General features: G+C 41.3%; 1 protein-coding gene across 1 annotated transcript; it reads right to left on the minus strand.

Moving 5' to 3' along the window:
• Positions 1-393: 393 nt before the first annotated feature.
• On the minus strand, positions 394-11471 carry LOC135528717 (gastrula zinc finger protein XlCGF17.1-like). Its single transcript, XM_064957811.1, has 2 exons — positions 10989-11471; positions 394-2013 (listed from the first exon to the last, which is right to left on the minus strand). The coding sequence occupies exons 1-2, from the start codon at positions 11239-11241 to the stop codon at positions 1217-1219; spliced, it is 1050 nt and encodes a 349-aa protein (XP_064813883.1). The 5' UTR covers positions 11242-11471; the 3' UTR covers positions 394-1216.
• Between the last annotated feature and the right edge of the window lie 3735 nt (positions 11472-15206).

Genomic DNA, 15206 nt, shown 5'->3' on the forward strand with positions numbered 1-15206 from the left:
ATGGAATAATAAAACATGTATATTTTGTCAGGCCTGAATGTTTGAAATATGAGGTGATTTCAGTCATGCTTCTTCAGTAGTGGAATTAAGACAATTAGCACTTGAATGTTGTCAAGAAATACAGGAGTGATGTTAGATTGTTAATAACATTGATTATAGACTCAATTTATTATACTGCGTCCAGGCTGCAAGTACGTTGAAATTAAGTTGTTTTCAAGTCATTGAAAAAAAACGACCCAAAAGACATAATAATATAATAATAATATATCCCATTTAGCAGACGCTTTTTGTCCAAAACTTTTGGGGCCACTACTTTTTGCAATGGGTGGCCCCAGTGGAATAGAAACACGCTTGGCGTTGCAAGCGCCATGCTCTACCGACTGAGCCACACAGGACATCTTAACTTTCACTTTCAACCAACATATATTGGACTTCAGGCATCTTTTTAATGACATTTTGGGGTGTCCAAATCGATAACCAATACGCATTAACAGTTTGATAAATTGAAAATCATAAAATTTAAACAAACGTGCAACAATAATCATTTTACTTTTTAAAACAAGCTCCACAAGCACCAGAAACACTGTTATTTTGACAGTAGCAATAAATCACTGATATCGATTAGAAATCAGGTTGTACATGATGTTGGAACGAACACACACAAAAAAAACACCTGGAAATGGGAGATATCTTTTACCTCACTGGTTAGAGGACAACCTGCAGAAGACAGTCAGCTACATTTTGGAGTGATGCATTTAAATGTAGGGGTCGCTAAACAAAGGAACGCAACACTTATTTGTCATCACTCATCGATATCACGTTGAAATCAATTGTGCCGAGAGGGGAGAGATGAGGCTGCAAGTCCTGTTAAAACTAACGCAGCAAAAACCACACGGAATCTGGGAATAATGTGTACACCACTGGTTAGAGGACAATTAGGAGAAAACAGCCAGATACATTTTGAAGTGTTGCATATTGAATGAGGTGGGTCACCAACGTGGTCAGTGGAACAACTCTTTTTTTGTTAGTCACTTTTTGTGACCAATTCAGGCCTAGATTTCCCCCCTGAGGCTAATATCCATATCATGTTGAAATCAATAGAACAGGGGACAAACATTTAGGGTTCTACATTGTGACGTCATTAAAATACTTCCTCTACAATGTTAAAACATTCTACATTGTGACATTATTTCATTGATATCATGAAACAACTCCTTCAACTATGTATTTTCTGATGTTTAATCAGAGATCTTTTATCAGAGTATCTCTTGTCACATTGATCACAGCTATGAGGTTTCTCTCCTGTGTGTGTTCTCTGATGTGATACCAGGCTGTTTGACTGAGTAAAACTCTTCCCACATTGAGTACAGCTATAAGGATTCTGTCCTGTGTGTGTTCTCTGGTGCAAAGTCAGCTGGCTAGATGTGGTAAAACTCTTCCCACAGTGATCACAGCTGTAAGGTTTCTCTCCTGTGTGTGTTCTCTGGTGTATTGTCAGACGACCAGATGAAAGAAAACTCTTCCCACACTGATCACAGTTATAAGGTTTCTCTCCTGTGTGTGTTCTCTGGTGTACTATCAAGCTGCTTGAGTGAGTAAAACTCTTCCCACATTGAGTACAGCTATAGGGTTTCTCTACTTTGTGTGTTCTCTGGTGAGATTTTAAATGTCCTGAAGAAACAAAACTCTTTCCACAGTCAGAGCAGCTAAAAGGTTTCTCTCCTGTGTGGATTCTCTGATGTCTTTTAAGGTCTGCCGAGGAGGTGAATTTCTTCCCACAGTCAGAGCAGCAAAAAGGTTTCTCTCCAGTGTGACTTCTCTGGTGTAGTTTCAGTGAATCTGATCTTAAGTAACTCTTCCCACAGTCAGAGCAGCAGTGAGTTTTCGTTTTGGGTCTCCGCTGGGGTTTCTTCAGGTGTTTTGATCTGGTTGCGGAGAGACTCTTCACTTTCTTGTCAGCATCATGATGTTGTTGAGGCTCCCCAGAGGATCCACGATTGGCCCGTCTCTCTCCTGTGTGAACAACAAAGTCAGATGATTAAAGGCCAACAACAGCAGAAGTCCACTGTAAAAGGTGATGCCAACAGCGTAGCCATGATGTTGTACAACAATTGTCTCTAATGAATGATTATTTGACAATGGACTGCACTGTTTTTTTTTTTTTTTTTTTTTTTTTTAAATCACATGAGAAGTAACATCGACGAGTGTAGGCGAGAAAGTTATTACAGTTGCTGAACCCCTAAGCAGTGTGCCAGACGACTGTCGCCCTTTCTAAAATTGCCGCACAATTGCCATATGTTCAGTTGAGGTCGGATGTTTAAATGTATTTGGCTAAGGCATGTAAACTCAGTTTTTCACAATTCCTGACATTTTAATCCTAGTAAAAATTCCCTGTTTTAGGTCAGTTAGGATCACCACTTTATTTTTATGAATGTGAAATGTCAGAATAATAGTAGAGAGAATGATTTATTTCAGCTTTTATTTCTTTCATCACATTCCCAGTGGGTCAGAAGTTTACACCCACTCAATTAGTATTTGGTAGCATTGCATTTAAATTCCTCCTGACAGAGCTGGTGTAACGGAGTCAGGTTTGTAAGGCCTCCTTGCTCACACACACTTTTTCAGTTCTGCCCACAAACCTTCCATGGGATTGAAGTCAGGGCTTTGTGATGGTCACTCCAGTACCTTGACAATGTCAAAACACCAGTCTCAACGATGCTGGCCTTCGAGGCAGAGTTGCAAACAAAATGCCATATCTCAGACTGGCCAATAAAATAAAATAAATTAAGATTGGCAAAAGAACACAGATACTGGACAGAGGAACTCTGGGAATTCAAGCTACCCATGTTTACTATTATAATAAATAAACTTTTACTGTTAAAATAAATGGAAAATCTAAATACAAATGACAGATTTCTCAGGCATTTATTTTGTGGATGTATCGAAACCGTCTAGAATGCATCCACGATGTCATAATGATAGTTTAACCAGGTTTCTAGGCTATATAGTAGCATCCACGATGTCATAATGATAGTTTAACCAGGTTTTATGATTTTTCATACCGATTATTGCAGGACCTTAAAAAAAGCCGATACCGATTAATCGGCCGATTTAAAAATAAAAATAAATGATTTGTAGTAATGACAATTACAACAATACTGAATGAACACTTATTTTAACTTAATATAATACATCAATAAAATCAATTTAGCCTCAAATAAATAATGAAACATGTTCAATTTGGTTTAAATAATGCAAAAACAAAGTGTTGGAGAAGAAAGTAAAAGTGCAATATGTGCCATGTAAGAAAGCTAACGTTTAAGTTCCTTGCTCAGAACATGAGAATATGAAAGCTGGTGGTTCCTATACCATGAGTCTTCAATATTCCCAGGTAAGAAGTTTTAGGTTGTCGTTGTTATAGGAATTATAGGACTATGTCCCTCTATACCATTAGTCTTTCATTAACCTTTGACTATTGGATGTTCTTATAGGCACTTTAGTATTGCCAGTGTAACAGTATAGCTTCCATCCCTCTCCTCACTCCTACCTGGGCTTGAACCAGGAACACAACGACAACAGCCACCCTCAAAGCAGCGTTACCCATGCAGAGAAAGGGGAAAAACTACTCCAAGTCTCAGAGCGAGTGACGTTTGAAACTCTATTAGCGCGCACTCTGCTAACTAGCTAGCCATTTCACATCGGTTACACCAGCCTCATCTCGGGAATTGATTGGCTTGAAGCACAGCGAAGAGCTTCTGGCAAAGCGCAGGAAAGTGCTGTTTGAATGAATGCTTACGAGCCTGCTGCTGCCTACCACCGCTCAGTCAGACTGCTCTATCAAATCATAGACTTAATTATAATATAATAACACACAGAAATACGAGCCTTAGGTCATTAATATGGTCGAATCCGGAAACTATTATCTCGAATACAAGACGTATATTCTTTCAGTGAAATACGGAACCGTTCCGTATTTTATCGAACAGGTGAGTCTAAATATCCCTGTTACATTGCACAACCTTCAATGTTATGTCATAATTACGTAAAATTCTGGCAAATTAGGCGGCCCAAACTGCTGCATATACACTGACTCTGCGTGCAATGAATGCATGAGAAGTGACACAATTTCACCTGGTTAATATTGCCTGCTAACCTGGATTTCTTTTAGCTAAATATGCAGGTTTAAAAATATATACTTCTGTGTATTGATTTTAAGAAAGGCATTGATGTTTATGGTTAGGTACACATTGGAGCTACGATACGCACTGCATCGATTATATGCAACGCAGGACACGCTAGATAAACTAGTAAATATCAACCAATCAACCACGTGTATTTAACTAGTGATTATGATTGATTGATTGTTTTTTTACAAGATAAGTTTAATGCTAGCTAGCAACTTACCTTGGCTTCTACTGCATTCGTGTAACAGGCAGACTCCTCGTGGAGTGCAATGTAATCAGGTGGTTAGAGCGTTGGACTAGTTAACTGTAAGGTTGCAAGATTGAATCCCTCGAGCTGACAAGGTAAAAATCTATTGTTCTGCCCCTGAACGAGGCAGTTAACCCACCGTTCCTAGGCCATCATTGAAAACAAGAATGTGTTCTTAACTGACTTGCCTAGTTAAATAAAGATTAAATAAAGGTGTAAAAAATATATTTTAAAATAATAAAAATCGGCCAAATCGGTGTCCAAAAATACCGATTTCCGATTGTTATGAAAACTTGAAATCGGCCCTAATTAAATCAGCCATTCCGATTAATCGGTCGACCTCTAGTACCGTCACGCCACTGTTCCGTATCATACAGAACCGTGAGTTTTGTGAACCGTGAAACACACGGTGCGGTACGCGACACCACAGTATATGGTTTAGGGACATCAACAATATCTATACACACACTACCGGTCTAAAGTTTTAGAACACCTACTCATTCAAGGGTTTTCATTTGACTATTTTCTACATTGTAGAATAATAGTGAAGACATCAAAATTATGAAGTAACTCATGGAATCATGTAGTAACCACAAAAGTGTTAAACAAAACAAACTATCTTTTATATTTGGGATTCTTCAAAGTAGCCACCCGTTACCATGACAGCTTTGCACACGCTTGGCGTTCTCTCAACCAGCATCATGAGGTAGTTTACCTGGAATTCATTTCAATTAACAGGTGTGCCTTGTTAAAATTTTAATTTATTTTCTTAATTTTTGGAAAAATAATGTTACCAAAGTAAACAGGCTATTTCTCAGGACCAGATGCTAGAATATGCATATAATTGACAGCTTAGGATAGAAAACACTAACGTTTCCAAAACTCTAAAAATATTGTATGTGAATATAACAGAACTGATATTGCAGGCGAAAGCCTGAGAAAATCCAATCAGGAAGTGACTCTTATTTTGAAAGCTCTGTGTTCCTATGCATCCCTATTGACCATTGAAAGGGATATCAACCAGATTTTCCTATGGCTTCCCTAATGTGTCTACAGACTTTAGACATAGTTTCAGGCTTTTATTTTGAAAAATGAGCGTGAACGACAACATTGCGTCAGTGGTCAGGTGGTGGCTCTCAGAGTGATTTGTGCGTAATAGACAAAGGCGGCCATTGTTCTTCTTACTCCTACTGAAAAGCCAATTGTCCCGGTTGATATATTATCAAATAGATATTTGTAAAACACCTTGAGGATTGATTATAAAAAACGTTTGCCATGTTTCTGTCAATATTATGGATCTAATTTGTACATTTTTTCAGCGTTGTCATGACCACAATTTCCGGTGGATTTCTCAACAAAACGTGAACAACAAAAAAGGCTATAAAAATAATCTTTATGGAACAAAATGAACATTTGCTGTCTAACTGCGAGTCTCATGAGTGAAAACATCCGAAGCTCATCAAAGGTAAACAATTTAATTTGATTGCTTTTTGAGTATCGTGACCAAGCTTCCTGCCAGTACGGTTTTTATATTTTTTAATTTGACCTTTATTTAACTAGGCAAGTCAGTTAAGAACAAATTCTTATTTTCAATGACGGCCTAGGAACAGTGGGTTAACTGCCTGTTCAGGGGCAGAACGACAGATTTGTACCTTGTCAGCTCGGGGATATAAGAGGACCAGGAGCTCCAATATACTGTTGATCTGATATAAGAGGAACAGGAGTTCCACTATACTGTTGATCTGATATTCTATAAGAGGAACAGCCCAAGTCAAGCTTCTTATCCTTTGTGCAAACAGCTGTGTCTGTCCTGAGCTCACTGGAGCAGGAAACTCAGAATATTTCATACAATGTTTCCAGTTGGCTAGCACCAGGCTTGGGCTGGACCGTTGATACAATGTTTCCAGTTGGCTAGCACCAGGCTTAGGCTGGACCGTTGATACAATGTTTTCAGTTGGCTAGCACCAGCCTTGTTGGGTGGACAGTTAATAATAATAATAATACATCCCATTTAGCAGACGCATTTTGTAGAAATTTGATTAACCAATCGGCAATGATTTTGGGCCACTAATTTTACATATGGGTGGCCCCAGCAGATTGGTAGAAATGGTCAAATAAATTGGCATTCCCACGACGCTGACTCCTTGTGTTGCAAGCGCTTCATGGAATCTGACCGACTGAGCCACACAGGACCCAGTTGATACAATGTTTACAGTTTGTTGCAGACAGGCCATGCTTAGCCAATGTGATTTATAGTATATTTATTAGGATATTTTCAGCCATGCAGGCTGCAATGTTTTTATTTGTTGGCTTTATGTAGGGTATTTTTATCGAGTTGCTAACGGCGATAAAAGTGACATGTTTTTAGGTTTAATTTTCATTTAGATAGAAATTTGATTAACCAATCGGCAATGATTTTGAGATTTGAAAACGTTAGGTTGAAATGAAACTGATCCACGAAAAATGTGGATATGAAAACCATAACTGAGACAGCCAGCAGATTGGTAGAAATGGTCAAATAAATTGGCCACAGAGAAAAGGTCGAGAACTGTCAGGTTAAGTTGCCCAGCAACTTCAGGTGGAATCTGAGACAGCCAGCAGGAGAGAGAGGAGAACTGTCAGGTTCAGTTGTTTTTAACTTCAGGTGGAATCTGAGACAGCCAGCAGGAGAGAGAGGAGAACTGTCAGGTTCAGTTGTTTTTAACTTCAGGTGGAATCTGAGACAGCCAGCAGGAGAGAGAGGAGAACTGTCAGGTTCAGTTGTTTTTAACTTCAGGTGGAATCTGAGACAGCCAGCAGGAGAGAGAGGAGAACTGTCAGGTTCAGTTGTTTTTAACTTCAGGTGGAATCTGAGACAGCCAGCAGGAGAGAGAGGAGAACTGTCAGGTTCAGTTGTTTTTAACTTCAGGTGGAATCTGAGACCGCCAGCAGGAGAGAGAGGAGAACTGTCAGGTTCAGTTGTTTTTAACTTCAGGTGGAATCTGAGACCGCCAGCAGGAGAGAGAGGAGAACTGTCAGGTTCAGTTGTTTTTAACTTCAGGTGGAATCTGAGACAGCCAGCAGGAGAGAGAGGAGAACTGTCAGGTTCAGTTGTTTTTAACTTCAGGTGGAATCTGAGACCGCCAGCAGGAGAGAGAGGAGAACTGTCAGGTTCAGTTCTTTTTTTCCTTCTGGTTAACAAGATCTCTGGCTCCCTCTTGAGTCATTTGTGTGTCTGTAATCATTTAATCAAACAGCTTAAAGCATCACTTCAGTACATATAGTTGATTTAATTAAAACACATGGGCTGTGTCTATATATGGGGAAATACACGTAACATTTCAACCAATCGATTGGTGGAAAGAGCAGACGACTTTCGGTGGACAAACATTGTTTTGTCGTCAGGGACTGCCCTATACACTATATATACACATACACAAAAGTATGTGGACACCCCTTCAAATTAGTGGATTTGGCTATTTCAGCCACACCCATTGCTGACAGGTGTATAAAATGGAAAACACCGCCATGCAATCTCCATAGACAAACACTGCCAGTAGAATGGCCTTACTGAAGAGCTCAGTGACTTTCAATGTGGCACAGTCATAGAATACCACCTTTCAAACAAGTCAGTTTGTCAAATTTCTGCCCTGCTTGAGCTGCCTCGGTCATCTGTATGTGCTGTTATTGTGAAGTGGAAACGTCTTGGAGCAACAATGGCTCAGCCGCGAAGTGGTAGGCCACGCAAGCTCACAGGACGGGACCGCAGAGTGCTGAAGCGAGCGGCACGTAAAAATCATCTGTGCTCGATTGTAACACTCACTACTGAGTTCCCAACTGCCTCTGGATGCAAGGTCAACACAATAACTGTTCGTAGGGAGCGTCATGAAAGGGTCTCCATGGCAGAGCAGCCGCACACAAGGCTAAGATCACCATGCTCAATGCCAAGCGCCGGCTGTAGTGATGTACAGTTCACCACCATTGAAATGTGGAGCGTTGACCTGAGTGGGGTAAAGCTCGTCCCCATTGGCCTGAGTGGTGTAAAGCTCATCCCCATTGGACTGAGTGGTGTAAAGCTCATCCCATTGGACTGAGTGGTGTAAACCTCGTCCCCATTGGCCTGAGTGGTGTTAAGCTCGTCCCCATTGGACTGAGTGGTGTAAACCTCGTCCCCATTGGCCTCGTCCCCATTGGACTGAGTGGTGTAAACCTCGTCCCCCATTGGCCTCGTCCCCATTGGCCTGAGTGGTGTTAAGCTCGTCCCCATTGGACTGAGTGGTGTAAAGCTCGTCCCCATTGGACTGTGGAGCGTTGGCCTGAGTGGTGTAAACCTCGTCCCCATTGGCCTGAGTGGTGTAAACCTCGTCCCCATTGGCCTGAGTGGTGTAAAGCTCGTCCCCATTGGATGTCAATCACCCATTTAGTAAGCTCGTCTCCATTGGACTGAGTGGTATAAAGCTCTTCCCCATTGGACTGAGTGGTGTAAACCTCGTCCCCATTGGACTGAGTGGTGTAAAGCTCGTCCCCATTGGCCTCTGATGTTATGTTTGCCGTGTTTTACTTTGTGGATGTCAATCACCCATTTAGTATGTGTTATTAAATCACAATTTGTATTATATGTTACAAATTTGCAAACACTAAATATGTTATGAATTTCCAAAACAAACTATATGTTACAATGTTTTTTTTTTAAATGATATGTTACGAATTCTCGCTAGGTGGCTAATAGCTAGGGTAGGGGTTAAGGTTACATGTAGGAGTAAGGTTGAAGAGGATAGGGGAAGGGTTAGCTAACATGCTAAGCAGCTAGGTGGCTAACGTTAGCTCGTCTAGGGGTTAAAGGTGAAATGTAGGAGTTAGGTTAAAGGGGATAGGGGAAGGGTTTTGCTAACATGCTAAGCAGTTGTAAAGTAGCAAAAAAAAGTAGTTGTAGTTGAAACTGTGATTCGAACTCACAACCTTTGGGTTGCTAGGCGTTTGTGTTTACATCAATAAATGATCTCTTCTCTCTCCTTTCTTTTTTTGTTTTGAGAGAGTAGAGGTTCCATCCTCCCTGGAGTAGGATCCTTTAGGGTTAAAGTAGTGGGATGGTGTAGGATCCTTTAGGGTTAAAGTAGTGGGATGGTGTTGGATCCTTTAGGGTTACAGTAGTGGGCTGGGATGGTGTAGGATCCTTTAGGGTTAAAGTAGTGGGCTGGTGTTGGATCCTTTAGGGTTAAAGTAGTGGGCTGGGATGGTGTTGGATCCTTTAGGGTTAAAGTAGTGGGATGGTGTAGGATCCTTTAGGGTTAAAGTAGTGGGATGGTGTAGGATCCTTTAGGGTTAAAGTAGTGGGATGGTGTTGGATCCTTTAGGGTTAAAGTAGTGGGATGGTGTAGGATCCTTTAGGGTTAAAGTAGTGGGATGGTGTAGGATCCTTTAGGGTTAAAGTAGTGGGATGGTGTAGGATCCTTCAGGGCTAAAGTAGTGGGATGGTGTTGGATCCTTTAGGGTTAAAGTAGTGGGATGGGATGGTGTTGGATCCTTTAGGGTTAAAGTAGTGGGCTGGGATGGTGTAGGATCCTTTAGGGTTAAAGTAGTGGGATGGTGTAGGATCCTTTAGGGTTAAAGTAGTGGGATGGTGTAGGACCCTTTAGGGTTAAAGTAGTGGGATGGTGTAGGATCCTTTAGGGTTAAAGTAGTGGGATGGTGTTGGATCCTTTAGGGTTAAAGTAGTGGGATGGTGTAGGATCCTTTAGGGCTGAAGTAGTGGGCTGGGATGGTGTTGGATCCTTTAGGGTTAAAGTAGTGGGATGGTGTTGGATCCTTTAGGGTTAAAGTAGTGGGATGGTGTAGGATCCTTTAGGGTTAAAGTAGTGGGCTGGGATGGTGTTGGATCCTTTAGGGTTAAAGTAGTGGGATGGTGTTGGATCCTTTAGGGTTAAAGTAGTGGGATGGTGTAGGATCCTTTAGGGTTAAAGTAGTGGGCTGGTGTTGGATCCTTTAGGGCTGAAGTAGTGGGCTGGGATGGTGTTGGATCCTTTAGGGTTAAAGTAGTGGGATGGTGTTGGATCCTTTAGGGTTAAAGTAGTGGGATGGTGTTGGTGTAGGATCCTTTAGGGTTAAAGTAGTGGGATGGGATGGTGTTGGATCCTTTAGGGTTAAAGTAGTGGGATGGTGTTGGTGTAGGATCCTTTAGGGTTAAAGTAGTGGGATGGTGTTGGTGTAGGATCCTTTAGGGTTAAAGTAGTGGGCTGGGATGGTGTAGGATCCTTTAGGGCTAAAGTAGTGGGTTTGGGGGGATAGTGTATAGCTGCAGGGTTCGATGGTGGTGCAATTTACATTTTTCCTCATTCCCCTTTTTTGGGGAGATCAAAATATGCAAAACTGCGCTCTGACCTGCGAAAGGCAGCAATATGCAACACAGCGTCTCGTTTGACGAAAAGTCACACGAAGAAGAACAAGAAGGGCTCAGAGAGCAAGACCTGATTGTAACAACAACAACAACAACATATACGACCGTTTTGATAGTGGGAGTGTGACTCTGTTAGTTTGCCCTTTATTTCAACAACAGCGTATGTTTTTAAGATCGTACTTACTGGTGTTAATCCGATCTCCTGTCTCTTCCTCTTCCAATGTGACAGTTATCTCTCCCTTCTCCTTCACTCCCAACACAGTAACCTCCTCTTCCTCTTTCACTGTAACATCCTGCTCTTCCTCTACTTTTGTTACTGTGATATCCTCCTCTTCATTCTCCTCTTTCACGACAACGTTCAGCCACAGACCCTCTTTCTCCGTCCAGCAGACCTCCTCCTCCTCTTCATCAGGAGGCGAGGAGCTTGGTGAACTCATGGTCGAGGGATGATAGCTAACAGTTAGCTAACAAGGCTAATGCTAACTTAACCAGCCAGCTACCGTTAGCTAACTAATAACAATAACAACGTAAATATGCAATGAAATTATATAATTAGCTAGATTGGCAGAAGTGTGTTCAAAACACAGTGGCTAATATACATTAAAGCGGGTTAATATTTCGGCTAGCAAGCTACCATGGTGGCTGACCAATTTCCAATGAACTATAAAATAACGTGGCTGGGTTGTCCCTAGTTACCACAGCCACAAAGTCAGAATTGGCTTCGGTAAAAATAAAAAAATACAAATACAAATAGTTATTTTTATTTTTGGGTCTTAATTTAAAAGGTAGGGTTGGACATAAGGTTATTAATGTGGTTAAGATTAGGTTTAAATTATTATTTTTGAAATCTGATTTTTAGTAAGAAAGAGGTTGTAGAAATGGGCGTGGTTTATGTCTTTGTGACTGTGGTAACTAGTGTCGACCGAATAGCTTGTTGTTGAAGAAGCGTCCGGTCTACTTGCGCCTGACTCCGGGGAAGACCTGCCTGAAACACACACATCGCCGTCTGCTGACCGGAGTGTGTAAAGCAGATTGAGGGAAAGTTAGTTTTTTTAATTTTTCAAACAAAAAGTTAATAATTTTCTTCAACGATTTTATTTCATATATCACGTTTAATATAGAGGGAACCATAAAATTCAAATTGAACATTTAGACTGGGATCGCTCCACACAGTCGACTCATTGCAGTTCTCTACGGAAGCCCTCTTTCAACACAGTAGCAGTTCATTTTTTAAATAATATATGTAGAACCTAGTCCCCAAGCATGACATGTTATGAAGGTGGACTTGGTGGCGTTTATTGCATTGGTAAACAAGTGCACAGCGCAAACAGAGAGAAAACACATTTTTCTTGGATTTATCATTGTGAGTGTGACTGAGCGCATCACAGGGAATCCTGCCGATGAATGCTTCGTCCTGACCCGCAGCTGAGCCTGTTCAGGGATGTGACACCTTAAAGTTGGTTAGAGTTCCGATATTCGCTAGACAGTCAGACCTTTAAACTTCGCAAACGACGTGACCGTCATACCTCAGGTTAGCCTCTGTTAGGAAAGACATTCCACAGGTATTTTCCCGATTACTCCCCGAGTTTCATACTCACACGGCAAAACCTCAAGCATTCTGGTGCACCGTCAAAAGCAACTAGTTAGGGACCGTCAACAAAGTGCATTATCACAATATTCAAATGTCAATAGCTCTTCGACCACTTGATTTAGCAACAATCTCAATTGTCCATTATTATTTATACTTAGAGAGGCATGTTGCATACTCTTGGGATTTCTCATACAATTATTCAAATTTGTAGATATATACACTACCAGCCAAATGTTTGGACACACCTACTCATTCAAGGGTTTTTCTTTATTTGTACTATTTTCTACATTGTAGAATAATTGTGAAGACATCAAAGCTATGAGAACACATATGGAATGATGTAGTAACCAAAACAAGTGTTAAACAAATCAAAATATATTTTAGATTTTTCAAAGTAGCCACCCTTTGCCCTTGATAACAGAGTTGCACACTCTTGAGATTCTCTCAACCAGCTTCACCAGGAATTATTTGCCAACAGTCTTGGAAGGAATTCCCACATATGCGGAGTACTTGTTGGCTGCTTTTCCTTCACTCTGCAGTCCAATTTATCCCAAGCCATCTCAATTGGGTTGAGGTCGGGTGATTGTGACGCAGCATTCCCTCAACTCTCCTTCTTGGTCAAATAGTCCCTTCACAGCCTGGAGATGTTTTGGGTCATTGTCCATTTGAAAAACAAATGATAATCCCACTAAGCCCAAACCAGATGGAATGGCATATAGCTGCAAAAATACTGTGGTATCCATGCTGGTTAAGTGTGCCTTGAAATCTAAATAAATATAGTGTCACCAGCAAAGCACCCCACACCATCACACGCCTCCTCCATGCTTCACGGTGGGAAATAGGCATGCAGATATCATCCGTTCACCTCTGCATCTCACGAAGACACGGCGGTTGGAAAGGACAGTTTTACACCGGTCGAATGTTCATTGCTCGTGTTTCTTGGCCCATGCAAGTCTCCTCTTATTACTGGTGTCCTTTAGTAGTTTGTATCTTTGCAGCAATTCGAACATGAAGGCCTGATTCACACAGTCTCCTCTGAACAGTTGATGTTGAGATGTTACTTGAACTATGTGAAGCATTTATTTGGGCTGCAATTTCCGAGGCAGGTAACTCTAACCCTCTGGGTCTTCCTTTCCTGTGGCTGTCCTCGTGAGAGCCATTTTCATCATAGTGCTTGATTGTTTTTGCTTCTGCACTTAAAGAAACTTTGAAAGTTCTGTACATTTTTCAGAAATGACTGAACTTCATGTGATGATGGCCTGTTGTTTGGTCTTTCACCAAATCACCCCTACCTTGTCACAACACAACTGATTGGCTCAAACGCATTAAGAAGGAAAGAAATTCCACAAATTAACTTTTAGCAAGGCATACCTGTTAATTGAAATGCATTCCAGGTGACTACCTCAGGAAGCTGGTTGAGAGAATGCCAAGAGTGTGCAAAGCTGTCATCAAGGCCAAGGGTGGCTACTTTGAAGAATTTAAAATATGTTTTTCAGTTGCAAACCGTAGTCTGCCTTTTTTTATGGCTGTTCTGGAGCAGTGTCTTCTTCCTTGCTTTTTCGCCTTGCAGGTTATGTCGATATAGGACTCGTTTTACTGTGGATATAGATACTTTTGTACCCGTTTCCTCCAGCATCTTCACAAGGTCCTTTGCTGTTGTTCTGGGATTGATTTGCACTTTTCACACCAAAGTAGGTTCATCTCTAGGAGACAGAACCGGTCTCCTTTCTGAGCGGTATGATGGCTGCGTGGTCCCATGGAGTTTATACTTGCGAACTATTGTTTGTACAGATGAATGTGGTACCCTCAGGCATTTGGATATTGCTCCCAAGGATGAACCAGACTTGTGGAGGTCTACAATTTCTTTTCTGAGGTGTTGGCTTATTTCTTTTGATTTTCCTTACGATGTCAAGCAAAGAGGTACTGGGTTTGAAGGTAGGCCTTGAAATACATCCACAGGTACACCTCCAATTGACTCAAATGTTGTCAATTAGCCTATCAGAAGCTTCTAAAGCTATGACATCATTTTCTGGAATTTTCAAAGCTGTTTAAAGGCACAGTCAACTTAGTGAATGTGATCTTCTGACCCACAGGAATTGTGATACAGTGAATTATAAGTGAAATAATCTGTCTGTAAACAATTGTTGGAAAATGTATGTCATGCACAAAGTAGATGTCCTTACCTACATGCCAAAACTATAGTTTAACAAGAAATTTGTGGAGTGGTTGAAAAACGTTTTTTAATGACTCCAACCTAAGTGTATATAAACTTCCGACTTCAACTGTATGTTTACACACAAATATATACAGTATGCACATTTGCAAAAATATGTTGAGTCTTTACTAAGGGCCACTTCTCTCAGCTTCATGACCACAGACAGATGTTGAGTCTTTACTAGGGGCCACCTCTCTCAGCTTCATGACCACAGACAGATGTTGAGTCTTTACTAGGGGCCACCTCTCTCAGCTTCATGACCACAGACAGATGTTGAGTCTTTACTAGGGGCCACCTCTCTCAGCTTCATGACCACAGACAGATGTTGAGTCTTTACTAGGGGCCACCTCTCTCAGCTTCATGACCACAGACAGATGTTGAGTCTTTACTAGGGGCCACCTCTCTCCGCTTCATGACCACAGACAGATGTTGAGTCTTTACTAGGGGCCACCCTCTCCGCTTCATGACCACAGACAGATGTTGAGTCTTTACTAGGGGCCACCTCTCTCCGCTTCATGACCACAGACAGATGTTGAGTCTTTACTAGGGGCCAACTCTCTCAGCTTCATGACCACAGACAGATGTTGAGTCTTTAC

The sequence above is a fragment of the Oncorhynchus masou genome, unplaced genomic scaffold (assembly GCF_036934945.1).
Source record: "Oncorhynchus masou masou isolate Uvic2021 unplaced genomic scaffold, UVic_Omas_1.1 unplaced_scaffold_1024, whole genome shotgun sequence".
Lineage (NCBI taxonomy): Eukaryota > Metazoa > Chordata > Actinopteri > Salmoniformes > Salmonidae > Oncorhynchus > Oncorhynchus masou.

Bases quoted from the DNA above. Each gene is read 5' to 3' on its own strand.
- LOC135528717 (XM_064957811.1), bottom strand. From the start codon at position 11,241: ATGAGTTCACCAAGCTCCTCGCCTCCTGATGAAGAGGAGGAGGAGGTC. The intron at 2,014-10,988 runs GTAAGTACGATC...TTGTTCACACAG, and splicing joins AGGAGATCGGATTAACACCA to GAGAGAGACGGGCCAATCGT.